Genomic DNA, 27,881 nt, shown 5'->3' on the forward strand with positions numbered 1-27,881 from the left:
AACTCATTTTGCATAAAAACATATATTTGAGCGCCCCACGGTTTTATTTTTTAGTTACAAATGTCCAAAAATATTCTGATCAGCTGGTGACGCCTTTTTTAGTTCACTTTAAAATAAAACCGTTGGTTTTAAAAGAAAATTATGGAGTTTTTTTTTACAGATGTCCAGTCTGGGCGGTTTGGTCTACAGTGGAAAAGGTGGCAAACCTTGTGCACCTTTAGCGGCTTCAGTCTCACACTGGAGATTGACACCCGCAACTGCGAAACACCCTTGGCGATTAAATTAATCATCGCAATTCGATCGTGAGTATATATTACCACTTCCGACACTGCAGCGCCCTCTAGCGTCTGCAGGGGGTCATGCGTAACTCACTGCACCACATGACTCGGAAGCCATGTATCGTGGGGGAGCTTGTGGGATCGATTGGAACTGATGCATCGTCACATCCCTGCTGCCAGCGACACCGTATTGTACAGCCTGTTCTCAAATTTAATCCCATGCCCAGTGTTTGGTGTTTGAATAAAATATAGTGTCCGTAGAGGTGTCATCATGTTTGTAAAGCATTTCAATTAGACTGCGTTCTGAGCTGGGGTAATACAAAGATCCCCCGTATAGCCTAAGCAGACTGTTGGGGGCAAGTGCTGTTAGCGAGCACCTATGAAGGCCGGCACGGCACACGAGTGCGTGTATGTGGCCAACACCACGCCCGGCCACCTTTTTCTTCCCGGTGGCGATGTTGACACACCACACCAGGGACTAATTTGAGGCTGAGTCGATCGAGGGGAGGCCCATGATCGTTTCAGATAATCGTCACTGGTGTTGGCCGTGAGTCGGAATCGAACTCGAGTCGCCGGGGTTGGTAGCGCAGTGTAGCACTATCCGCTGCACTGCCAGAAAAAAAGGGGAAACCCTACTATCATATTTTGGAACTGGCAAAGGAGGTTCCATGATGTAGATGCTCACCCCGAGCCCTCATTACTCTGATAGTGGCATTGTCTTTGGGCTGTGTGCGCCTTTTGGCGTCCTCTGGTCTAACACCGTTTGAGACGAGGCTCAAAAGAAAGCTGTCTCTGGTGTGTAGCAATCAGTTTCAAGGACAATGCATCATATATTATCAGAGTATTTTTTTGTTTGCATTCTGACCACAAGCATTGTGGTTAATGCAGACATGATTCCTTATAAAAGGTTTCAGTTTGGTGTTTTAACATCTTAACACCTGTTTTGTTGCAAGAAAAAAGGGGAAAACCCTATTATCACCTATAGCTCGGTCCGAGCTGTTTTATTGCCAGAAAGGATAAAACCTAATCCTATTTGTCATCATTCTCACAGTGCTGTTTGTTGCTGGCCGCTTGTTGATGCGGTTTTTTTGTCGTTGGACCTTTGCGGCCGGTGCACAGCAACTGTGGGGATACCCCAACATCGATAGCTCAAAACTTTCCGTCGAAATAGCGCGAAGCGCGTCATTCATTCAGAGCAGCCGCTCCCTCCCACAGACGCCCAACGCGACGAGACACACGCACACCCTGGGACAGCCAGACACAATCTGGCTGCAGGAAAACCATTGCGAGAACTAGACTTGCGATATATATTTTTTTAGGGTACAATAAAAAAAATGTCCCGATACGGCGATTATCGCGATATCAGAACTTAGTAATTGTCTTTAGCAGTTGTATTGATTTGGGCATTTGGTTATACACGCGAATTAGCGCCCTGTAAATGAAGGGAGTTTCTGCTGTTGTTGCATTTCTAGCGTGAATGAAGATCGCTTTGAAGGTCTTCAAATGCAGTTGTCCCAACATTAGCCCTGCCATGAACCTTTACAATGGATAACGCTTATATAATGCACATGCTGTTAGGTACACGACACATAACTACACAGACTTATTAAAACGACTCATCACTGATTGTTGGGGTTATGCCACGAAATGGATCTTAGCATATCTTGTGTCGCAAGACCCTCCACCACCTGACAGCCGAGATAGAGAGCAATTCTCGCCGCCAGATTGAGCAGCGATTAGACGCAAGTTACGACGTTTCGCTTGAAACTGCGCCAAGCATCGTCAGCACAAGATCCCCACTCTCGCTCTCCGTGTGAGTCACGTGCTTTCTCAAAAACACATCGGCGACCATGGCCTATTTAGCTCTGTCCTAGATGTATACTCAACAACTTGTTAGTCTAGGTGCAATGTTAGTCTATGTGCAGTGTTAATCTATCGTCAATGTTAGTCTATGTGCAGTTTTAATCTATTGGCAATATTAGTCTGTGAAATGCTCGTCTAAACTAAAACTATTTTTTCTTTTACCAGGTGAGGTCAACTTAGCTAAGTAGCTCTTTTTCAGAAACGACCTGTCACAAATGATAGTTCCACGAAGTTTCTTGTAATGTGGACACTTATAGCAGTCAAATACTCTAAACGCGTGTTGATTCTAAGTATGAAGGGGAAAACTGGAGGATCCGCAGAAAAATCCACGCAACCACGGGAGAGAGACTTGCAAACTCCAAATATACAGCAGGCGTCAGGGTCGGGATCAAACCCACGACCTCCTGTATACCTGGCGAGGTAGTATAACATCTCGCCCCTGTGGCGCCCTCTATGTGCAGTTTTAATCTATATGCAATGTTAGTCTGGGCAATGTTAGTCTATGTGCAGTGTTAAACTCTGGTAAATAAATGTTAGTCTTGGGCAATATAATCGTGACAAATTAATTAATACTATTTTTTTATTTTTCTTCGAAAGCCACACTAAGTCATATGACTCTTTTTCAGGAGGGTCCTGCTACACTGGGTTTTTATTTGAAGACGTTTACAGCCAACCTAATTTACATTTAGTATTCCATAAATATTGTTGGCAGCAAATAAAATATACATATGTACGCGAACGAGCACCAACAATCGCGATGTGATGATATATATATTTTTTATTGCTAAACGGAGGTTACGATTATCGCAGAACCGTGACATCGTGCGACGCCGAGTGGAGCCGCGTGGCGCCGCGTGACGCGCGCAGCGTGAATCCGCACGCCAGCGCGGGTCATGGGCGGCACCTGGTCGCGAATCGTGGAGCGAGCCGCGTGCTCCCTCCTCCGCCGTCTCCGCGCTGATGGCTCACTCATGCTGCCATACACACACAAAGACGAAGAGCCCCAGTATAGCCTTCGCGGACTATTGGGGCAAGTGCCATTCACGAGCACTGATGAAGGCCGTCATGGCACACGACGGCGTGGTGTTGGTTATAGCACCATGCCTAGCCATATTTGTCTCCCCACTTGTAATGTTTACACACAGCACCAGGTACTCATTTAAGGCTGAGCCGACCTAAGGGAGGCCCACGGACCGGTTCATAAAATCGTCACCCTTTGTGGACCATGCGCGGAAATCGAACTTGGGTCACCGGGTTCATAGCGCAGTGCACGTAACCACTGCGCCACCGCTTGCCAGGTGCGCACAACTAAACATGCACACACACGTACACACGCACATCAACAGAGGGTGCGTACTGTAATGATGGCTCCTCAGGGCACATATTTGCCCTGACTTGTGTTATCTTTGGGCACACCGTCTGCTGAACTACGCTCCATCAACCTCCAAACATTATAATGGGGTTGATGGGATTTCTGCTGAGTGGACAGCGTCAGCTGGCTTAGGAAGAGCCACTCTCCTGCTGTGTCACGCCTCGCTTTATCGTACCGTTGGACTGCGTGGCAGAGTGATGAGTCCCAGCACTCGCTCGCCCCCATGTGTGGCACGCGTAGTGGGGCCTGGGTTGCGCGTGTTCCTGAAGAGCACTGGAATGCATTCCAGCTGCCAGAAAATACCCACAATGCTGTTCTCTTTTCAAAATTACCCATATAAATCTGTCTAGAAAATTAGCCATATAGCCGTTTAAAAAAAGTGTCCATAATGCTACGTATGGAAAATAACCCATAATTCTGTCTAAAAAATGACCCGTAGTGCTGTCTATAAAATGAAACAATGCTGCGTATAGAAAATGACCCATAATTCTGTATATAGAAAATTACCCATAATGCCGTGTCTATATAATTATCCGTAATGCTGCGTCTATAATTATACCATAATGCTTTGTCTATGCAATTACCCATAATACTGCATCTAGAAATTTACCCATGAAGATTTTCTGCCTAGAAAATCACCCATAATGCTATTCTGCCCTGTCGTGAGTGGGGAGCACGGGGTGGGAGGATGGGGGGAGGATGGGGGGGAGCAAGGGGTGAGAGGGGTGGGGAGCAAGGGGTGGGAGGAGGGGGGAGCAAGGGGTGGGGAGCAAGGGGTGGGAGGAAGGGGGAGCAAGGGGTGGGAGGAGGGGGGAACAAGGGGTGGGAGGAGGGGAGAGCAAGGGGTGTGCTCCGTGGCAACCGTGGCAGTGGCGACGGCTGGCCGCACAGGCCTAGGACGTGTACGGGTAGCGGCACAGCGCTCTGCCAATGAGCAGGAAGAGCACTCCGGCCAGCACGGCCTGCGGCACGGCCAGCGCGGCCACGATGAACGACCAGCCATAGTGCGCCCCCACCGCGCCGTCGGGGCAAGCGGAACGCGCCGGAGGCGACACGCCTCCCGCTTCTGCGGACACGTAGCCCTCCAGGGAGACCAGCGCCTCCAGCCACAGCACCAGCAGCAGCAGCACCAGCAGCAGCAGCACCCCTGCACCAGCGGGGGAGGGCGGGGGGAGACACGGGCGTGCCCACACAACACACAACGAGTCGTGATCCACTCGGCCGTGAGAGGTCTCGGAGACTCTGCAGTCTCATTCACGCAGAGTGGATGGGAAAAATGCATGCAGTGGGTAATGGATGGCAGGAGGAGATGCGTTTGAGTCAAGGCCGTAGCCATGGATTCAAAATTGGGGGGGATCAAATCTTCCAGGGGTCTGGGGGTCCCCCCCCCCCAGAAAAATAAATAAATTTGAAAAGAATTTCCTGCCATTTCTTGCCTAAAATATTAAAAACTTCACTAACACATAGGATGGACTTTTTATTTATTTTTTACAATAATGTCTAATAGTGTATTGTAATTATTACATTGCTCTGTTTTTCTTTTTCCTCATCTTGTTTCATTGTATGTAATGGCAGAGCTTAGGGATTAATAAAGTACAACCATAACCACAATCATATTAACAGAAATCTATTTTATAGCAATATATCGGGGGTGACATTTTGAGCATATAGTATAATTACGGCCTTGGTGTGAGAAGTTGTGTGGAAAGAGCGGTAGTTTCGCGGTTAGTGTACTGCGATACGAACCTGGCTATCCGAGTTTGATTCCCGCTCATGATCAACAACAGTGGCGAATATTTAAACCGCTCCAGGGCTTCCCCTAGGTCTACTCAGCCTCAAATGAGTACCTGGTGCGATGTGTAAACATTGCTAATAGGGAGAGAAAGGCGGCCAGGCGTGGTACTGACCACCCATCCCCTCTTATGCCATATCGGCATTCATAGGCTCTACTCACTAACAGCACTTTCCCCAACATTCTGTTAAAGCTATACGGGGGACCTTTGTCTTCTTGTCTTTGGGGTTGACATCAGACCACAAGGCCACGTGTTTAATACCCACACGGGAATCCGCTCTGCTGGTGGATGCAGAGCCCCCCAGCGTAGACAGTGGGGGGCTCCCGCGTGGACCCCTCTACGGGCGCCTCGACACGCCGAGTGAGCGACTCGCAAGCGGAAGGATGCGAGTTTAAATCCTGGTTGGGGTGGGGGGTGGGGGGTGGCTGACTCAGCCCATCATCCCTACCTCTGTGGTCGTTAAAATATGTTCTGCTTTGTGGGGAAGTCAACAGCGGTTGGCCTATAGATTCGGCTCTCAGAATCATAATATTTATTTAGACTGGAGGAGAAATCCGATGGGCTATGAAGCTCTTTTTCACAGGATGTCCAGTAGGGGTGGGTCAGAAAGTTACAACAAGTCCTGGTCCACAGCTCTACGACTACTATTTTTTTTATTTTACCAGGTAAGACCCACTGAGCTACGAAGTGGCTTATCATCACGTGGACATCATCGCAGCAAAAAGTCTCTAAACGCGTGTTTCTAAACGTGGAGGGAAAACCTGAGGACCCGAAGAAAATTCGGCACGACCACGGGGAGAACACGCAAACTCCTAATATAGAGGCGTCAGGGTTGGGATTGAACCCACGACCTCCTGTATATCGGGGCGAGGTCGTTAACATCTCGCCACCACTTCGCCCTGCAGGGCTGGGCACCAAGATGAGCAGCAATGCCTCCCACGCTGACTGAGCGGCAGCGAACCGCTCGCGATGCCGGGCCAGTGGTGTCCTCACCAGCGGCGACGAAGATTCCGCCTGCCACCTTGTAGGCCAACGCGCTGTTCTTGGGAGAAGCGCAGATGGCGAGCAGCCCGGCCACCAGCACCAGGCCCAAGGCCACGAGCAGCAGCACGGTCCACGACTGGCGCAGGGCTGCGGGGACACGCACAGAGATGACAAAGGTCACCCGTGTCGCCTTTAACAGGCCGTTGGGGGCAAGGGCTGTTAGCGAGCAGGACGACACACGAGGGGGTGGGTGGCCAACACCACGCCCGGCCGCCTTTGTCTCCCCGGTGGCGATGTTAAAACATCGCGCCGGGTACTTATTGGAGGCCGAGTCGACCTAGGGGAGTCCCAGGCCGGGTTCGTCGCGCGAACCGCCGCCGGCTCCCCCGCCCCCCACACGCACGGCGCTTGCGGCGCGCAGAGGGCGGCCTGCGGCTGCTGCTGCCCCCCCCCCCCCACGGCTCTCCTCCACTCGCGCGCGGGTGTGAGCCGCAACACACGGCAGGGTGTCACCCCTCACCCCGTGCAGGTGAGCACGACGGCCTCCCGTGTAAGATGATAGCGCACGTGAGATGATAAGCGAGTCTTTGTTATACCCGGCAGTGATTTTCACCCATGGGGTGACGCGGACCCCTAGGGAGTGCGTGGCAATGTCCCAGAGCGTACGTGAGGTGATTTGTAAATGTGTGGAATTACTCATTGGTTTTTTCGGTAAAGTCACGTATGTAGGAATACCATAAAATTATATTAAAACAAATCAATCACGACGTTTCGACCGCAACACAAGCGATCTTCATCAGGTGTAAAAAAACAAATTACGGAGGTAAATACAACAAGAAGATGAGAGACGAGAATTCAACAAACCTAGGAAAAATTACGTGATGCACAACCAGTCAGGTCAACAACACCGTTAGACACTTACCTGGCGGACCACGAATTTCAGAAGAGTGTTAAATTTCGTGTTTAACCTCTGGATTGAACATACCAGCATAGATAGAATGAACAAATACGAGGTACAAGTCAAAAATACAAATACAGAGACACCAAGAGGCAAGGACGGACAGAGAAGCAAGGTCGGATGAACAGAAGCCTTAAATAAGAAGTGAAGGTGAGGGGAGGGGGCAGAGAGAGAGGGAGGAGCAGGAGGAAGCACGGGAGGAGCAGGAGGGAGCACGGGAGGAGCAGGAGGGAGCACGGGAGAAGCAGGACGGAGCACGGGAGGAGCAGGAGGAAGCACGGGAGGAGCAGGATGAAGCACGGGAGGAGCAGGAGGAAGCACGTGAGGAGCAGGAGGAAGCACGGGAGGAGCAGGATGAAGCACGGGAGGAGCAGGAGGAAGCACGTGAGGAGCAGGAGGGAGCACGGGAGGAGCAGGAGGAAGCACGTGAGGAGCAGGAGGGAGCACGGGAGGAGCAGGAGGGAGCACGGGAGGAGCAGGAGGAAGCACGGGAGGAGCAGGAGGAAGCACGGGAGGAGCAGGAGGGAGCACGGGAGGAGCAGGAGGGAGCACGGGAGAAGCAGGAGGGAGCACGGGAGGAGCAGGAGGAAGCACGGGAGGAGCAGGAGGAAGCACGGGAGGAGCAGGAGGAAGCACGGGAGGAGCAGGAGGAAGCACGGGAGGAGCAGGAGGAAGCACGTGCTGCTGCTACTCAGCAGAGGCGGGGGGGGGAGGGGCAGGAGCAAGTAAGGGGCACACCACGTTTAGGACAGAATTGCACAGGTAACTTCCCCGTAGAAGTGTGTTAATAAAGAAGTAAAGCTTTTGTGACTGCATAATTTTAGTCACTGTTTTTTTCGGTAAAGTCACGTATGTAGGAATACCATAAAATTATATTAAAACAAATCAATTACACCTGATGAGGATCGCTTGTGTTGCGGTCGAAACGTCGTGATTGATTTGTTTTAATATCATTTTATGGTATTCCTACATACGTGACTTTACCGAAAAAAACAATGAGTAATTTATGCAGTCACGAAAGCTTTAATTCTGTGTGGAATTATATCACACTTGAGTCATTGGTGAATAATCATGTAGGAATATGCTAATTTAAAATAACTACGATAACATTTTAAACCCACATGGTAACTTAGAACGATATAAAGACCTTTCTAAACTCATTCATCGTAAACAAAGTGGTTACCAAGGGTAACCAGCGAGTGGTTACCAAGGGTAACCAGCGAATGGTTACCGAGGGTAACCAGCGAGTGGTTACCAAGGGTAACCAGCGAATGGTTACCGAGGGTAACCAGCGATTGGATACCGAGGGTAACCAGCGAGTGGTTTCCAAGGGTAACCAGCGAGTAGTTACCAAGGGTAACCAGAGAGTGGTTTCCCAGGGTAACCAGCGAGTGGTTACCAAGGGTAACCAGAGAGTGGTTTCCCAGGGTAACCAGCGAGTGGTTACCGAGGGTAACCAGCGAGTGGTTTCCAAGGGTAACCAGCGAGTAGTTACCAAGGGTAACCAGAGAGTGGTTTCCCAGGGTAACCAGCGAGTGGTTACCAAGGGTAACCAGAGAGTGGTTTCCCAGGGTAACCAGCGAGTGGTTTCCAAGGGTAACCAGCGAGTGGTTACCGAGGGTAACCAGCGAGTGGTTTCCAAGGGTAACCAGCGAGTAGTTACCAAGGGTAACCAGAGAGTGGTTTCCCAGGGTAACCAGCGAGTGGTTACCAAGGGTAACCAGAGAGTGGTTTCCCAGGGTAACCAGCGAGTGGTTTCCAAGGGTAACCAGCGAGTGGTTTCCAAGGGTAACCAGCGAGTGGTTTCCAAGGGTAACCAGCGAGCGCGAACAAATTGCGTCACTCGTGCAGAGCGCTTTTTTATTTGCTGGCGGCGGTTACTTGCGACTTAGGACACCTCACAAAATTGACAATTGGTTAAAATATTTACATTCATTATTCATACATTTATTTTCATTTATTTTCACGTGTGAAGGCACACACACACACGTGTGAAGTCACGCACACACACACACACGTGTGAAGTCACACACACATACGTCTGAAGTCACACAAACACGTGTGAAGTCACAGATAACGTGTGAAGTCAAACACACACACACACACGTGTGAAGTCACGGACACGTGTGAAATTACACACACGTGTGAGGAGTCTCTGTGTGTGGAGTCTCTGCGTGAGGAGTCTCTGCGTGAGGAGTCTCTGTGTGTGGAGTCTCTGCGTGAGGAGTCTCTGTGTGTAGTGTCTGTGTGTGGGGTCTCTATGTGAGGAGTCTCTGTGTGAGGAGTCTCTGTGTGAGGAGTCTCTGCGTGAGGAGTCTCTGTGTGAGGAGTCTATGTGTGTGGAGTCTCTGCGTGAGGAGTCTCTGCGTGTGGAGTCTCTGTGTGAGGAGTCTGTGTGTGGAGTCTCTGTGTGAGGAGTCTCTGTGTGAGGAGTCTCTGTGTGAGGAGTCTCTGCGTGAGGAGTCTCTGTGTAGGGAGTCACTGTGTGAGGAGTCTCTGTGTGTGGAGTCTCTGCGTGAGGAGTCTCTGTGTGTGGAGTCTCTGTGTGAGGAGTCTCTGTGTGAGGAGTCTCTGCGTGAGGAGTCTCTGCGTGAGGAGTCTCTGTGTGAGGAGTCTCTGTGTGTGGAGTCTCTGTGTGAGGAGTCTCTGTGTGTGGAGTCTCTGTTTCCTCCGGGGTCTCCGGTTTTCTCCCATAAGATAAAATAAGAATAAAAATTAAGTACAACGTAACCGGTATTGCTAAAACATGCCAATGCTGAAACATTATAATGTAAATTAACTAAATTGCATAGATGTTAACCCATACAGTTTACCCCTTATTCTTGTGTTGGGAAATTTAATTTTTAGGTCCATATGGTGTATAGGCCTTTCAATATGGGAACTTTGCGTCTGTTTCTCCCTTGTGATGGGACTTTGTAAGATGAACGTTGAGATTCATAAGGACACGGGGTGATCAATAAGGTATGAATTGGTCTGTTATAAGGTAGGCACTGATAATTGGTTGACAGATTTGCAATTGGGATTGCACAGCAGCATCACTTCCTCCTGCAAAAAACATGGCAGGACCCTCCTGAAAAAGAGTCTTGAGACTCGGCGAGGCTTTTTTTTCTGGACAAACCAGCAGAATAATAATACTCCTACACTGTTGCATTTGAGCCACACTCACCGAACAGCTCGTGGCTGTCAGACGTCGAGTTTCCCTGCAACACTTGGTCCGGCAGGGGAAAGAGGCGCGAGGGGGAGCAGTTCTTCCTCCCGTGGGGGGCTGTGGGGAGAGGGGGGGCGGGATACAGACACGAGAGCGGGAATCGTACTGCTGTAGACCCCCAGAAAGTATTCTATCACCTCCTCTCATCCGGGGCCACGGGGGGTGGGTGGGAGGCGATGGGACGTGGAGTCCGTGGCGGGACAGTTCGCGGGCGTCAGCAAGGCTCCACGGGGTCAACCTTCTTTCCAAGGGGCCGAACGAGAAACTTCCCAGGGTGGAGGGCAGGCGGAGCTTTGAGGTGGTCCAAGAATTCCAAGCTTTTAAAAACGGGCCCCTCTACATGAATAAAAGATACAGACGCATTCAATTAATTTCGTCTGGTGAATGTCAATAAAATACAAATGCTTGGGGGTGGTCTGAAGGAGTGGGGGGGACGGGGACGATCGACTCCCCCCCTCTCCCCCGCCGTGGGTCCCTTGGATCCACTCCTGACAGCACGAGCATTGCAGCCGCGTGCCCCCACGACTCACAGCGTTGTGTGGCGAGCGGTGGTGCAGTTGTTGGTGATCGGAAACCCGGCGACCCGAGTTCAGCTCCTGTTTCGTGGCCGATGTAGTGAGCGGTTTCGCTTTAAATCGAGGAGCCGATGATTGCCGACTGCACGTCGCCACGGTGGCTAGGAGATGTTAACTACCTCGCCTGGTATACAAGAGGTTGTGTTTTCGATCCCGACCCTGACGCCTGCTGTATATTTGGAGTTTGCGTGTCTCTCTCACCATGGTCGCGTGGACTTTTTACATTCGGGTCTTCCGGTTTTTCCCTCCACATTCAGAAGCATGCGGTTAGAGTATTTGGCTGCTATAAATTTCCACATGATAAGCAACTTCGTTGATCTATCATTTGTGATGGCCAGGTCGCTTCTGAAAAAGGGCTACGCAGCTCAGTGGGGCCTTATCTGGTAAAATAAAAAAACATCGCTTAAATAGTTAAAAAGAATGTCCCAGAGCTGCGAGTGGAGTGAGGTGAATACTCTCTCGTGTTCACGTTCATTCTAGAACGGTGCCAACGTTGGTTCAAAGGTACCAACCAACGCAAATTGACTGGGATGGCCGGATACACCAACGCAAATTGACTGGGATGGCCGGATACACCAACGCAAATTGACTGGGATGGCCGGATACACCAACGCAAATTGACTGGGATGGCCGGATACACCAACGCAAATTGACTGGGATGGCCGGATACACCAACGCAAATTGACTGGGATGGCCGGATACACCAACGCAAATTGACTGGGATGGCCGGATACACCAACGCAAATTGACTGGGATGGCCGGATACACCAACGCAAATTGACTGGGATGGCCGGATACACCAACGCAAATTGACTGGGATGGCCGGATACACCAACGCAAATTGACTGGGATGGCCGGATACACCAACGCAAATTGACTGGGATGGCCGGATACACCAACGCAAATTGACTGGGATGGCCGGATATCTAACCTGCAAGCGGAAGAAAGTCGCGAGTTCACAACCTGGTGCAGGGGTCGCATCAGCCCATCATCAATCTGACGTTGATAAAAATAAGTACCATTCCGCAGAAGTCTGCAGTAGCTGTCCGGTGTAGTTTTTCGTCCTGTCATAGGAATATGGAATTTCCAGCACCTGAGATGTAGCACAGATTGGGTGGCATGAGGCAGGCTGTTTTGCGACAGAGCCACCCACGAGCCGATTAATATTAATTGCGTCTTGCGTCTTTGCTTGCTGTCATGAACGCTAAACAGATTATCTTCATTAGCGCTTCTCATTTTCTTAATTACAATATATCGATTGCAGTGGAAGGCATCTGAGATGCAACACAACTCTAAACAAGTAAAGAGTCGACAAGACGTGATGTGCCGCGATGATGTCCCGTGCGACTTGGCGGCAGAGCCTGCGGGACATTCCAGCGAGGGCGCTCAATCGCGATGCTGGATCGGGGAAGTCGTGTCACTGCTGCTGGGCTCGCTCGCCCTGGACGGCCGTGTCTCAGTGACCACCCCCCCCCCCCCCAACACACACACACAGCTGTGCAACAACAAACCTCAACCTCTCAGACAGTTCATCCGAAGCTGCTTCTTCTGCTCGCTTCGCTTTCGCACAAACGCCCTGCCACACGACGAGGGCCGCCGCCGCCGCGGCGAGCGTGGGCGTCCGTGCTGCGTGGGCCCCCCATGCAGCGCCACGCGATCCCGCCGCCAACACCGACCGGCGGACGCTGCGACAGTCGCCGCAGCACTTGTTGCACTTGACGACAAATGACGATGACGAGGAGGAGTTGGAGGAGAAGGTGGCGGTGATACCCGTGCATCACGTGGGTGGGGGGCTCTCTGTGATTCGCTCCACAGCGACCAGACTCGGCAATTCAGCACCCCCCCCCCTCCCCGCCGTGGCTTGATTCGCGACGGCGAGCGCACGGGCGGGCCGAGGTGCGGGGGAACTGGCGGCGGACTCACCCAGCCAGAAGTTCCAGAGGCTGCCGCGGTTGTCCTCCCCCGAGATCCAGCAGCGGAAGAAGAAGCCCTCGTGGAGGAAGAAGGCGTCGCGATGCTCCTCGGCGCCCTGCTGCTGCCCGCCAGCTCCGCTCGTGGTCTCCGCGCTCAGTGCTGCGTCCTGCAGAGGAATCGGCAGCAGCAGCGGCGGCCGCTCGCTGTGCGCACTTGGCCCCAGGCCACGGGAACCCCACCCCCCCCCAGGTCTCGAGTTGGTTTCGTGCGACCCAGGCGAGAACTCAAAACGACCACAGCGTGAGTCTCATTCGCGAGAGTTGAGCTGGGTCACCACGATGATGAAGGCAATCCCGTGACAAAATGAAACACCAAGTACGGCAATGAAGCGAATGGCTATGAGAGCAACAACAACAAAAACAGCCAAATAGAATTCAGAGCCAAAACAAGAACATTGAAATCAACCGATAAACAATTGCATTTTAGAATAAATTGAAAACGGGACACAATCGGAGTTATATTCACTCAAACAACATTCTCGGCAACAAAGGTGGTTCATGAGTAAAATTAAGTTGCAGAAACATCGCAGTAGATTCGCGTGATTACTGCGCTCGTGAATAAACAGACAAGAACGTGCGTCAAATACGAACACAAGTAAATTTATCATAAAGAACTGACAGTATCAGTTCTTTATGATGACTTTGATAGCAGTCTGATACTTAAGATATCCATCCAGTACGTGGGCAGCGTGTCAGGGTTCACGGAGGGGTCGTTAGCAAGCCGTGCTTCTGGAACACGGAGCACCTCCTGCTATTCCAACTGAACTATTAAACTAGTTTTATTTACCAGGCAAGGCCCACTCAGCGATGTAGATCCTTTTCAGAAGTGGCCTGACCACAAATGGTAGCCCAATAAAGTGGCTTATCACGTGGACATTTAGAGCAGCCACATACTCTAAACACGTGATGTTGATTCTAAATGTGGAGGGGAAAACCGGATGGCCCAGAGAAAAATCTACGCGACCACGGGGAGAGAGAGAGAGAGACACTACCTGCTACCCGAGGCCCTGCTGTCCGAACGAGGTTACACCAGGCCCTGCCGTCTGTACGAGATCGCACCTGGCCCTGCGTGCGCCGCGTGCCCCTCATAGCGGGCACGCCGCGCACGCGCCAGGCTGGCACCGACCAGCCCACGCTCTGCAACCCGAGCCACCCCCCACCACGCACGCGGCACGACCCCGCACGGGAGTCCGCAGAGCAGGGCGCCCAGAAGGGGCGTCGCTGCGAGGGCTGGGCTCTTGTCAACAGCTCATGATGCTGGATGTCAGCTACAACGAAACGTCGTGCAGATTTGTCAAAAACGTAGCTTTCTCTTCAACATTACTCCCGCGGTTCGCTGAAAAAAATTATCAATTGGTACATTTGCCCTCGTGACTTGATTTGGTTGGCTCAGTCGGGTGGTGGAGGGTTATTGTTAAAACATTGATCTTATACCTTCAGGATCTAACCAAAAACAAATGCTTCATGAAAAATTATTTGTGAATTATGAATTTATGAAATCATATAATTGGCATACCGTGAATTGCAGTTTCTAAAGCAAACGTTTGATGGGGAAAAACAATTTTTGTTTACAACTTTATTTTCCTGAGTTGTATTATTTCATGAAAATGTTGTCAGGGTTCTGTCCACGACCGCCTGCCGAGCCTTCCTCTCGCGTCGCCAACGGAGGTGTCCAGGGCCTCCAATGCTGCCACGGGCGTGCTGGGCTTGGTGGGGAGTTGCCACCTGTGTGCTGGTTTTCCCCGGCGTTGTTGCTATGCTACGCACTTCTAAATCTACATTGAAAACTACTTTCTTTAAAACTGCATTTTTGTGTTTAGCTTGTTGTCCTTCCCCCCGCACCCCCGATTAGCACGGTTGGTTACATAGGGTGCGAAAGAAGTTTCTACATACATACATTGAAAGAAGTTTCTACATACATACATTGCAAGAAGTTTCTACATACATACATTGAAAGAAGTTTCTACATACATACACTGAAAGAAGTTTCTACATACATACATTGAAAGAAGTTTCTACATACATACACTGAAAGACGTTTCTACATACATACATTGAAAGAAGTTTCTACATACATACATTGCAAGAAGTTTCTACATACATACATTGAAAGAAGTTTCTACATACATACACTGAAAGAAGTTTCTACATACATACATTGAAAGAAGTTTCTACATACATACACTGAAAGACGTTTCTACATACATACATTGAAAGAAGTTTCTACATACATACATTGCAAGAAGTTTCTACATACATACATTGCAAGAAGTTTCTACATACATACATTGAAAGAAGTTTCTACATACATACATTGCAAGAAGTTTCTACATACATACATTGAAAGAAGTTTCTACATACATACATTGAAAGACGTATCTACATACATACATTGAAAGAAGTTTCTACATACATACATTGAAAGAAGTTTCTACATACATACATTGAAAGAAGTTTCTACATACATACATTGAAATAAGTTTCTACATACATACATTGAAAGAAGTTTCTACATAATACATTGAAAGAAGTTTCTACATACATACATTGAAAGAAGTTTCTACATACATACATTGAAATAAGTTTCTACATACATACATACATGGAAAGAAGTTTCTACATACATACATTGAAAGAAGTTTCTACATACATACATTGAAAGACGTTTCTACATACATACATTGAAAGACGTATCTACATACATACATTGAAAGAAGTTTCTACATACATACATTGAAATAAGTTTCTACATACATACATTGAAAGATGTTTCTACATACATACATTGAAAGACGTTTCTACATACATACATTAAAAGAAGTTTCTACATACATACATTGAAATAAGTTTCTACATACATACATTGAAATAAGTTTCTACATACATACATTGAAAGAAGTTTCTACATACATACATTGAAAGAAGTTTCTACATACATACATTGAAAGACGTTTCTACATACATACATTGAAAGACGTATCTACATACATACATTGAAAGAAGTTTCTACATACATACATTGAAAGAAGTTTCTACATACATACATTGAAAGAAGTTTCTACATACATATATTGAAAGACGTTTCTGCATACATACATTGAAAAAAGTTTCTACATACATTGAAAGACGTTTCTACATACATACATTGAAAGACGTTTATACATACATACATTGAAAGACGTATCTACATACATACATTGAAAGAAGTTTCTACATACATACATTGAAAGAAGTTTCTACATACATACATTGAAATATGTTTCTACATACATACATTGAAAGACGTATCTACATACATACATTGAAAGAAGTTTCTACATACATACATTGAAAGAAGTTTCTACATACATACATTGAAAGAAGTTTCTACATACATACATTGAAAGAAGTTTCTACATACATACATTGAAATAAGTTTCTACATACATACATTGAAAGAAGTTTCTACATACATACATTGAAAGAAGTTTCTACATACATTGAAAGACGTTTCTACATACATACATTGAAAGACGTTTCTACATACATACATTGCAAGAAGTTTCTACATACATACATTGAAAGAAGTTTCTACATACATACATTGCAAGAAGTTTCTACATACATACATTGAAAGAAGTTTCTACATACATACATTGAAAGAAGTTTCTACATGCATACATTGAAAGAAGTTTCTACATACATACATTGAAAGAAGTTTCTACATACATACATTGAAAGAAGTTTCTACATGCATACATTGAAAGAAGTTTCTACATACATACATTGAAAGAAGTTTCTACATACATACATTGAAATAAGTTTCTACATACATACATTGAAAGAAGTTTCTACATACATTGTTGAGCCGGCTACTTGTCCTTGGACATCTGTGAGTCTTCCCGGGACATTAAAAGTCCCGGTATTGTCATTTACATATTACAAAAACAATATTACACTGCTCGAAAGGGTGCGTTATAGGTAGATCTCCCCACGTTCTGGCATTGTGAGATATTCCTCTTCCCACGACACGCCATTGGTTTTTTGTTGTTGTACCTCGGAGGTTTCAAACCCGATCCGTGTGGGTTAGAGGTCAGGGCCTCATCTTGCAAAGGGAATACCGCGAGCTCCCAGGATGTGAGCTATCGCATGGCACTGTCACGCAGATCGATGGCCCTCTGCACGGCGCCACGCGCTTCCCCGTATCTCCGCTCATGGTCAGGGGCTTCTGGTGCAGAAAAAAAATCCGCGGGGCAGCCAAGAAGGCAACGCCCATACCAACATGGCCACTGTTCGTGCTGTCATCGCTCCGTGCGTCGCTCAGCCAGTCCCAGCTCGAGGTAACTCGCTGACCCGTCCGTACTGGACATCTGTGATGAAGAGCTTCATAGCTAATCGGATTCCTCCTCCAGTCCATGTAAAGATTCTGATTCTAAAGTTCAGTCGGTTAAAAAACAAATCTAGATATAGCGTTCGATTGACGTTAGGATCACGTGGCTTGATTGTACACCACGAAGGAGAGAGGTATCGGGCGAGGCATTCTATTTCCAGATGACCTTGCGAGGGTATTCCCCGTGGTACAAGCAGAGGTATGCAGACGGAAGGCTGCAGGCAGATGGCGGAAGGGGTTTTCCCAAACATTTTGAGCCAACGGTGGCCACTCCACCAGGCACTGTGATGATTCGTTCTGGCGGATATCTCATGACCAACAATGAGCCGGATGGTACACTGTTATAGAGGTGTACAAACCGATATACGTTCATTTTATTGACGACGATGCGTTATTGCGTTCGTTAACAATTAACACATTCTTGTCAGTTTGTCTAGTTTGTTTCGTTATTACGGTTTTTTTCGCTATTAAAATCCCAAATTAATATTTTTTTGGGTGGGGAAAAAAAGCTAAATAGCATAGAGTAAATGCACGTTGTGTCGTTTGTCTGCGTGTGCATTTTATACGGTTCCAGGCTGTTTGCCTAGCTGCTGCGTATTGTCGCCTCACCGCTCATTGTATGTACTGTGTATGTTGAACTTCTTTCGCACCGTACGCAGCCAACCGTGCTAATCGGAGGTGCGAGGGAAGGATAACAAGACATTCGTTTTCAATCTAGAGGATTTAAAAGTGTATAGCTCCAGTGGCGTCCTAATATCGGAAGAGCGTTCCAGACGGCCGCAGAAGTGCATCCCGAAAGCACGCGGTGGCGGCGACCACCGTCTTGGTTCGATGGCCAGCCTGAAGCCGCTGCTGTGAGGATGTCGACCAGAGTTTACAGACCAAGGCGCGTAGATCAACCTGCGGTTCGTTGGCCACGCGGCTCCCTCCCTCGTCCTCCCACGATTATGATTCTTCGTTTATTTGTGGTTAAGGCCAGGGCCGTCCATGGTGGGAAGGAGGGGAGGCTGGGGGAAATCCCACCGTGTGGGCCCCCCCCTATGTATTCAAACTAAAGCTGAAGTATGACATCTTACACCGTGACGTCGAAGCACAGGGGGGGGGGGGGGGGGGCAAAGCGCGGGGCCCCGGGCGGTCAGCCCCAGATTCGCCGTACCCGAGGGACGGCTCTGGGGTTAGGCCACGCAGTGATCTGGTCACTTTGGTGTCGTTAAGACCTTCTGACACCCGACACGGCCAAACAAATTCAACTGTACAAGCGTTTAACGACGCGCCAATCGTTATTGATTCAGAACAAAAAAATCCAGGATCTTTATTCTGACTTCCTAGACCGTGCGCTGAAGATGCTGGTTGCACTTTTACGCTGAGCGTCGCGCATCTAATCGCTGCTTCATCCGGCCGTGAGGATCGTTCTTCAACTCGCCGGCGTGCGGGCTAAAGCAGTAATTATCGTTGGTGCGCTGAATACTTGCACACCACGTGACAATTCAATTTGGCTGTGTCGAGTGGTGGAGGGTCTCAATGACACGGGCACACTGACACACGAACATGTGCACACTGACGCAGGGACACACTGACACACGTGCACACTGACACACGTGCACACTGACACACGGACACACTGACACACGTGCACACTGACACACGGACACATTGACACACGTGCACACTGACACACGGACACATTGACACACGTGCACACTGACACACGTGGACACTGACACACGTGCACACTGACGCAGGGACACACTGACACACGTGCACACTGACACACGTGCACACTGACACACGGACACATTGACACACGGATACACTGACACACGGACACACTGACACACGTGCACACTGACACACGTGCACACTGACGCAGGGACACACTGACACACGTGCACACTGACACACGTGCACACTGACGCAGGGACACACTGACACACGTGCACACTGACACACGTGCACACTGACACACTGACACACGTGCACACGGACACACGGACACACTGACACACGTGCACACTGACACACGGACACATTGACACACTGACACACGTGCACACTGACACACTGACACACGTACACACTGACACACTGACACACGTACACACTGACACACGGACACACTGACACACGTGCACACTGACACACGGACACATTGACACACTGACACACGGACACACTGACACACGTGCACACTGACACACGGACACATTGACACACTGACACACTGACACACGTGCACACGTGCACACGGACACGCTGACACACGTGCACACTGACACACGGACACACTGACACACGTGCACACTGACACACGGACACATTGACACACGTGCACACGGACACACGTGCACACTAACACATGTGCACACTGACACATGTGCACACTGACACATGGACACACTGACACACGTGGACACTGACACACGTGCACACTGACACACGTGCACACTGACACATGGATACACGGACACACGTACACACGTGCACACTGACGCACACTGACACACTAACACACGGACACACTGACACAAGTGCATACTGACACACTGACACACGGACACACTGACACACTGACACACGGACACACTGACACACTGACACACGGACACACTGACACACGGACACACTGACACACGTGCACACGAACAGCCGGGGGCCGCTGGGAGCCACTGACCGTGGGCGCCGCGGCGGTGGCGACGGCCGTCGCGTTGGGCCCGGGCGGCGCAGGGCAGAGTTTGGTGACGAGCAGCCAGTAGTCGGTGCCGAACGCCAGCAGGGCGAAGAAGGCGGCCCCTGCCGCCAGCAGCGCGGCGATGAATGTGGCGACGCTGAAGCTCACCGTGGCAGCTCCCCGCCCCATCGCGGCGCTCCCGATCGGCGCTGGCGGTGCTGGCGGCGGCGGCGGCGGTGATGCCGATCACACAGAGAGACAGCCACCGCGGTGGCGATTCCTATTTCTCATCATTCGTTTGGAAATGAGAATGAGTCGTCGTGTTTGATGATGAGAATGAGTCGTGCTTGATGATGATAATGAGTTGTGTTTGGTAAGAATGATTTGTGTTTGGTAAGAATGAGTCATGATTGATAAGAATGAGTTGTGATTGATAAGAATGAGTTGTGATTGAGAAGAATGAGTTGTGATTGATAAGAATGAGTTGTGATTGATAAGAATGATTTGTGATTGAGAAGAATGATTTGTGATTGATAAGCATGAGTCGTGTTTGATGATGAGTATGAGTCGTGCTTGATGATGATGAGTTGTGTTTGGTAAGAATGATTTGTGTTTGGTAAGAATGATTTGTGTTTGATAAGAGTGAGTCGTGATTGATAAGAATGAGTCGTGATTGATAAGAATGAGTCGTGATTTGATAAGAATGAGTTGCGATTGATAAGAATGAGTCGTGATTGATAAGAATGATTTGTGTTTGGTAAGAATGATTTGTGTTTGATAAGAATGAGTCGTGATTGATAAGAATGAGTTGTGATTGATAAGAATGAGTCGTGCTTGATGATGATAATGAGTTGTGTTTGGTAAGAATGATTTGTGATTGATAAGAATGAGTCGTGATTGATAAGAATGAGTTGTGATTGATAAGAATGAGTTGTGATTGATAAGAATGAGTTGTGTTTGGTAAGAATGAGTTGTGATTGATAAGAATGAGTTGTGTTTGGTAAGAATGATTTGTGTTTGATAAGAATGAGTCGTGATTGATAAGAATGAGTTGCGATTGATATGAGTCGTGATTGATAAGAATGATTTGTGTTTGGTAAGAATAATTTGTGTTTGATAAGAATGAGTCGTGATTGATAAGAATGAATCGTGATTGATAAGAATGAGTTGCGATTGATAAGAATGAGTCGTGCTTGATGATGATAATGAGTTGTGTTTGGTAAGAATGATTTGTGATTGATAAGAATGAGTCGTGATTGATAAGAATGAGTTGTGATTGATAAGAATGAGTCGTGATTGATAAGAATGAGTTGCGATTGATAAGAATGATTTGTGTTTGGTAAGAATGAGTTGTGATTGATAAGAATGAGTTGCGATTGATAAGAATGAGTCATGTTCGATGGAGCCGCTCTCCTCAACACCGGAGGTGTAAGAATGAGTTGAGGTGTAAAGGAGAGCGCATGCCTCATCGCATCTCAACACAGAAGGGGGCACCCCCAGTGGCATCAGCCACAAAGCCATCGTTCTCAGGCTCAGCTCACAGTATTGAAGTGCTCCGTGTCATCCGCTCACTTATCACGCCACTGATTTTTGCCAAATATCACAATGTAGCACCCTCGTGAAAATGAGTCCTGAGACTCGGTGGTATTTTTTTCTCCTCCCCGAGATAAACCACGTTGGCTATTGCTGCCGGTATAAAAGACTTTGGTTTTAGACGTGAAGCTCACGGTGCACGCGTTATACGATTTGTTGGTGCCCACGTGATCCCGGCAGCCACTAGAGGCGCTCCCGTTCACCGCGATCATCCACTGCTGGACGAGGCTCTCCCAACGACGTGCAGATGTTGGGGTGCGGCGGGGAGGGGGGGGTTGACCATACTTCACCACGCTGGTCACTACGGGTTGGTGAAGCTAATCGGCGAGCATAGACGTATTTGGAGCACAGTAGAGCCCTCTGCTACCCACATTGCCCAGCAGCAGCAGCCTATAACACCTGGTATTAAATGCATGTTGGTCACCCATAGACGCTTAGCTTCCGCTCAGGCGCTTTCTGGGGGTGATGTTGGTTATAGGCTAATGTGAGATGCATAATCGAGTAAACGTCCTAAACAACAACAAGACGAGCAGATGAGTGAGGCGCAGAGTGAACGGCTCCGTCTCCCTTAGTCTCCATGAGTGATGCCCGCTGCTCAAATCAGCATTGAGGCATTGGTGCACATCTCCTGTTCACCGCCCTACAGTGCTAGAGAGTCCTCAATCCTATAGCGGGGGCCGAGTCTATCCACGAGACCAGCACTGCTGACTTCCCCACATAGCGGTACTCAATTTAGTGACCCCGGAGAGAGGGACGATGATGATGCGCTGAGCCGCCCCCACAGCCAAGGGTTCAACTCGCAGCCGTCACAATTGCGAGCCGCTCGCTCGACCGCTGTAGCCGTCGTGACGCGCGCGGCTCAAACCCCGGAGCCACGCCGCCACGAGTACAAAACCTCGACACATTCATCAACAACGGTAGGCGACGTTTCGGCCAATGGACCCTTATTCTGTTCACCAGGCTACGAAGGAATGGGGTCCCACCCACTCTCCTCCACTGCACCCCCACACGCACCTGCAGTGGCCGCACCACGGAGCTCCGCTCGCGTGAGTTGTGGCCGGGGCCGTCCTCCTCTCCCGGGGCTGGAGGTCGTGCGAGCCGCCTGAAGCGTTTCGGATGTCGCGGAGCCGAGGGTGAGGAGGGGCTGTGGTGAGGATGGTGAAAGCTCAGCGACAATTGGCGAGGCTGAGTGGATTTTGGCTGCCACGGGGTGAGGCTGGCGAGGTCTGGCTGACTTGGGGTGAGACTGGCCTGGTCTGGCTGACTTGGGGTGAGGCTGGCGTGGTCTGGCTGACTTGGGGTGAGGCTGGCGAGGTCTGGCTGTCACGGGGTGAGGATGGCGAGGTCTGGCTGACACGGGGTGAGGCTGGCGAGGTCTGGCTGACACGGGGTGAGGCTGGCGTGGTCTGGCTGACACGGGGTGAGGCTGGCGAGGTTTGGCTGACACGGGGTGAGGCTGGCGTGGTCTGGCTGACACGGGGTACGAGTAACGATGCTGGTGAGGCTGCGAGCCGTGGTCGAGGTGGGGCCGCTATTTTGGGACTGGTGGCGGGCGGGCGGCCGAGGCGAGCCGCTGGGTACCTGGCATGCAGCAGCAGCAGCGGCGGCTCCCTCCGCACTCTCCCCCACCTCCCGACAGCCAAACTTGGACTTAAACTCCGAGAGGGAGAGAGGGAGGGAGGCGCAGATCACCACCACGGAGCCCTCGCAGCCGGGCAGTGCAGAACGCCGCCACCCCAGTCAGCATGCCAGCGGTGGCCCAACGTTGGTATGTGGTTGGAACTGTTGGATTAACGTCGTGCCAACGTCGGCTAAACGTTCCCAACGTTGGGCCAATGTCGTTACAACTCTCCGTGTTTACCGGGACACATGTGCATTTCCAATTGTAATACTGCAGTGTAACACTACACGTGTGTGTGTGCAGCAGTGTCACACTACACGGGTGTGTGTGTAGCAGTGTCACACTACACGGGTGTGTGTGTAGCAGTGTCACACTACACGTGTGTGTGTGCAGCAGTGTCACACTACACGGGTGTGTGTGTAGCAGTGTCACACTACACGTGTGTGTGTGTAGCAGTGTCACACTACACGTGTGTGTGTGTAACAGTGTCACACTACACGAGTGTGTGTGTGTGTAACAGTGTCACACTACACGTGTGTGTGTGTAACAGTGTCACACTACACGAGTGTGTGTGTGTAACAGTGTAACACTACACGAGTGTGTGTGTAGCAGTGTCACACTACTACGTGTGTGTGTGTAGTAGTAGTGTCACACTACACGAGTGTGTGTGTGTGACAGTGTAACACTACACGAGTGTGTGTGTAGCAGTGTCACACTACTACGTGTGTGTGTGTAGCAGTGTCACACTACACGTGTGTGTGTGTAACAGTGTCACACTACACGGGTGTGTGTGTGTAGCAGTGTCACACTACACGTGTGTGTGTAGCAGTGTCACACTACACGTGTGTGTGTGTGTAACAGTGTCACACTACACGTGTGTGTGTAACAGTGTCACACTACACGGGTGTGTGTGTGTAGCAGTGTCACACTACACGTGTGTGTGTGTAACAGTGTCACACTACACGTGTGTGTGTGTGTAACAGTGTCACACTACACGTGTGTGTGTGTAACAGTGTCACACTACACGTGTGTGTGTAACAGTGTCACACTACACGGGTGTGTGTGTAGCAGTGTCACACTACACGCGTGTGTGTGTGTAGTAGTAGTGTCACACTACACGCGTGTGTGTGTGTAGCAGTGTCACATTACACGAGTGTTTGTGTGAAGCAGTGTCATACTACACGGGTGTGTGTGTGTAGTAGTGTCACACTACACGCGTGTGTGTGTAGCAGTGTCACACTACACGCGTGTGTGTGTAGTAGTGTCACACTACACGTGTGTGTGTGTAGCAGTGTCACACTACACGTGTGAGTAGCAGTGTCACACTACGCGGGTGTGTGTGAGTAGCAGTATCACACTACACGGTGTGTGTGTAGCAGTGTCACACTTCACGTGTGTGTGTAACAGTGTCACACTACACGGGTGTGTGTGAGTAGCAGTATCACACTACACGGTGTGTGTGTAGCAGTGTCACACTTCACGTGTGTGTGTGTAACAGTGTCACACTACACGGGTGTGTGTGTAGTAGTATCACACTACACGGGTGTGTATAGCAGTGTCACACTACACGTATGTGTGTGTGAGTGGGTAAGTAAATACACGACAATGTGTAAAGAGGGCGAGTGAGTGGATGGGGTGGTTTGAGTGAGTGATCAGGTGGGTTGGTGAGTGGCTGAGTGGCACGCTAACACACTATACCTGTCTGTGAAACATAGCACCTTACCGAGAGACAGCCTGGCGCTATGCGAACGACAGCGTGCCAATGTCGCGCGTGCTGGTGCTGTGATTGACAACCGACACAGAACGCGCTCGCAGCACCGCTGGTCAGCAGAGTTGTTGCCACAAAGACAAAGATCCCCCATATAGCCTTAACAAACTGTTCGGGCAAGTGCTGGGAGCGAGTCGCACCTATGAAGGCCGGCACGGCACAGGAGGAAGTGGGTGGCCAACACCACGCCCGGCCGCCTTTGTCTCTCTAGTGGCGATGTTTACACACCTCATCAGGTACTCATTTGAGGCTGAATCGACCGAGGGGAGGCCCACAACCACTTCAGATTATCGTCACCGATGTTGGCCGTGAGCGGGACTCGAACTCGGGTCGCCAGATTCGTAGCGCAACTCGCTCACCGCTCCCCTCCCATCGTCCCCCCCGCCATGTGCTCTGCATCGCTCTTGGCATCTGATACAATGCGCACAGTCTACGCTGTGTCCGTGTCAACCAGTGGCGCCAGGCCGTGGTCAAGATTGCGCAATTGTTATTATGTTACGCGCTTGTTTGCCCGTCCAAGATCGGGTGTATATTGCAGTAAATCTGAAATATTAAAAATTGTTCAGCTCATGATTATTAATGGTGGGGGGGGTTGCCCCATGTGGAGTGACGTCACCCCCTCATGGTTATTGGGTAGGAGTGCGGCATGTGGAGTGACGTCACCCGCTAATGATAATTATTAATGAGGAGGGTGCCTCACGTCATCCGCTCATGATTATTAATGAGGGGGGGTGCTTGATGTGGAGTGACGTCACCCGCTCATGATTATTAATTACGGGGGGGTGGTCCTCATGTAGAGTGACGTCACGCGCGGGACACACACATTCTTGGCTTATTATATTAGTAATGATCAATCTGCCATGAGAGCCTCGCCGAGTCTCCAGACCGGTTTTGTTTTATTTCTATTGCTAATTTTTCGCAGTAGAGGTGCAATGTCGCTGCTGATGTTTAATCCCAATTGGAGTTTGTGTTTAGCGTTGAGATGTTTGTCTGACACCACAGCCACATTGTATTTGTGTGTCTGTGTGCAGTAGTGTAGCAGTTAGCGCGCTGCGCTACGAACCCGACGACACGAGTTCGATTATTGCTCACGGCCCACACCAGTGACGATTATGTGAACCGGTCCTGGATCTCCCCTCGGTCTACTAAACCTCAAATGAGTAACTGTTGTGGTGTGTAAACAATCCCGTACTCTCTCCCAGTCCCGTACTCTCTCCCAGTCTCGTACTCTCTCCCAGTCCCGTGCTCTCTCCCAGTCCCGTACTCTCTCCCAGTCCCATACTCGTCTCCCAGTCCCGTACTCGTCTCCCAGTCCCGTGCTCTCTCTCAGTCTCGTACTCTCTCCCAGTCTCATACTCTCTCCCAGTCCCGTACTCTCTCACAGTCCCGTACTCTCTTCCAGTCCCGTGTTCTCTCCCAGTATCGTACTCGTCTCCCAGTCCCATACTCGTCGCACAGTCCCGTACTCTTTCCCAGTCCCGTACTCTCTCCCAGTCTCGTACTCTCTCACAGTCCCGCACTCTCTTCCAGTCCCGTGCTCTCTCCCAGTCTCGTACTCTCTCCCAGTCTCGTACTCTCTCACAGTCCCGCACTCTCTTCCAGTCCCGCACTCTCTTCCAGTCCCGTGCTCTCTCCCAGTATCGTACTCGTCTCCGAGTCCCGTACTCTCTCCCAGTCCCATACTCGTCTCCCAGTCCCGTGCTCTCTCCCAGTCTCGTACTCTCTCCCAGTCCCGTATTCTCTCCCAGTCCCATACTCGTCTCACAGTCCCATACTCTCTCCCAGTCCCGTACTCTCTCCCAGTCCTGTACTCTCTCCCAGTCCCATACTCTCTCCCAGTCCCGTACTCTCTCCTAGTCCCGTACTCTCTCCCAGTCCCGTACTCTCTCCCAGTCCCATACTCTCTCCCAGTCTCGTACTCTCTCCCAGTCTCGTACTCTCTCCAAGTCTCGTACTCTCTCCCAGTCCCGTACTCTCTCACAGTCCCGTACTCTCTTCCAGTCCCGTGCTCTCGCCCAGGCCCGTACTCTCTCCCAGTCTCGTACTCTCTCCCAGTCCCGTACTCGTCTCACAGTCCCGTGCTCTCTCCCAGTATCGTACTCGTCTCCCAGTCCCGTACTCTCTCCCAGTCGCGTGCTCTCTCCCAGTCTCGTACTCTCTCCCAGTCCCGTACTCGTCTCACAGTCCCGTGCTCTCTCCCAGTCCCGTGCTCTCTCCCAGTCCCGTACTCGTCTCACAGTCCCGTGCTCTCTCCCAGTCCCGTGCTCTCTCCCAGTCCCGTACTCGTCTCACAGTCCCGTGCTCTCTCCCAGTCCCGTGCTCTCTCCCAGTCCCGTACTCGTCTCACAGTCCCGTGCTCTCTCCCAGTCCCGTGCCCTCTCCCCGTCCCGTACTCGTCTCACAGTCCCGTACTCTCTCCCAGTCCCGTACTCTCTTCCAGTCCCGTACTCTCTCCCAGTCCCGTACTCTCTTCCAGTCCCGTACTCTCTTCCAGTCCCGTGCTCTCTCCCAGTATCGTACTCGTCTCCTAGTTCCGTACTCGTTTCCAGTCCCGTACTCTGGCGAAGACTCCAGCAGCACGACGGGGAATCCCACTCCACACGACAGCCCCGAGGTCCCCTCCCGGTGCCCCTCTTGTACTGTCAGCGTAGCCTAGCTCCGCCTCCGGCCACGCCCCCCTTCTGGAACCTACGAGCGGGCTCTCGATGTGACCCTTCCGTGACCTTTCCCCTCGATCCCTCTCCGGTCTATCACGTGGCCTGCTGTCAGTCAGGGTTGCTGTGAGCTGCAGATCCCCTTCCCTGCCAGCAGCCAGCGCTATGCTGCTATGTGACCGATTCTATGTCACTACACTTGTA

At 50.2% G+C, this 27,881-nt stretch overlaps 2 protein-coding genes across 2 annotated transcripts; one reads left to right on the plus strand and one right to left on the minus strand.

Moving 5' to 3' along the window:
- Positions 1–1,571: 1,571 nt before the first annotated feature.
- On the minus strand, positions 1,572–25,348 carry TMEM182 (transmembrane protein 182). The gene is made up of 7 exons (XM_032973513.2): positions 24,979–25,348; positions 22,649–23,416; positions 20,045–20,321; positions 12,955–13,111; positions 10,415–10,513; positions 6,300–6,437; positions 1,572–4,660 (listed from the first exon to the last, which is right to left on the minus strand). Exons 3-7 carry the CDS (start codon positions 20,228–20,230, stop codon positions 4,407–4,409), a joined length of 834 nt encoding a protein of 277 aa, XP_032829404.1. The 5' UTR covers positions 20,231–20,321; positions 22,649–23,416; positions 24,979–25,348; the 3' UTR covers positions 1,572–4,406.
- Positions 23,127–27,565, plus strand: LOC142931210 (uncharacterized). The gene is made up of 2 exons (XM_076074882.1): positions 23,127–23,211; positions 26,185–27,565. The coding sequence occupies exons 1-2, from the start codon at positions 23,127–23,129 to the stop codon at positions 27,552–27,554; spliced, it is 1,455 nt and encodes a 484-aa protein (XP_075930997.1). The 3' UTR covers positions 27,555–27,565.
- The last annotated feature ends 316 nt before the right edge of the window (positions 27,566–27,881 follow it).

This window comes from Petromyzon marinus, chromosome 51 (genome assembly GCF_048934315.1).
Source record: "Petromyzon marinus isolate PM22_M1 ecotype Great Lakes invasive population chromosome 51, UKy_Petmar_22M1.pri1.0, whole genome shotgun sequence".
Lineage (NCBI taxonomy): Eukaryota > Metazoa > Chordata > Hyperoartia > Petromyzontiformes > Petromyzontidae > Petromyzon > Petromyzon marinus.

What these genes read in the sequence shown, in the direction of transcription:
- TMEM182 (XM_032973513.2), bottom strand. Translation starts at nt 20,230, where the DNA reads ATGGGGCGGGGAGCTGCCACGGTGAGCTTCAGCGTCGCCACATTCATC. An exon ending in CCACCGCCGCGGCGCCCACG is followed by an intron (nt 13,112 to 20,044) that starts GTCAGTGGCTCC and finishes ATTCCTCTGCAG; the next exon opens with GACGCAGCACTGAGCGCGGA. An exon ending in CGGAATCTTCGTCGCCGCTG is followed by an intron (nt 4,661 to 6,299) that starts GTGAGGACACCA and finishes CCGCTGGTGCAG; the next exon opens with GGGTGCTGCTGCTGCTGGTG.
- LOC142931210 (XM_076074882.1), top strand. Translation starts at nt 23,127, where the DNA reads ATGCTGGTGAGGCTGCGAGCCGTGGTCGAGGTGGGGCCGCTATTTTGG. An exon ending in CGGCCGAGGCGAGCCGCTGG is followed by an intron (nt 23,212 to 26,184) that starts GTACCTGGCATG and finishes ACCTCAAATGAG; the next exon opens with TAACTGTTGTGGTGTGTAAA.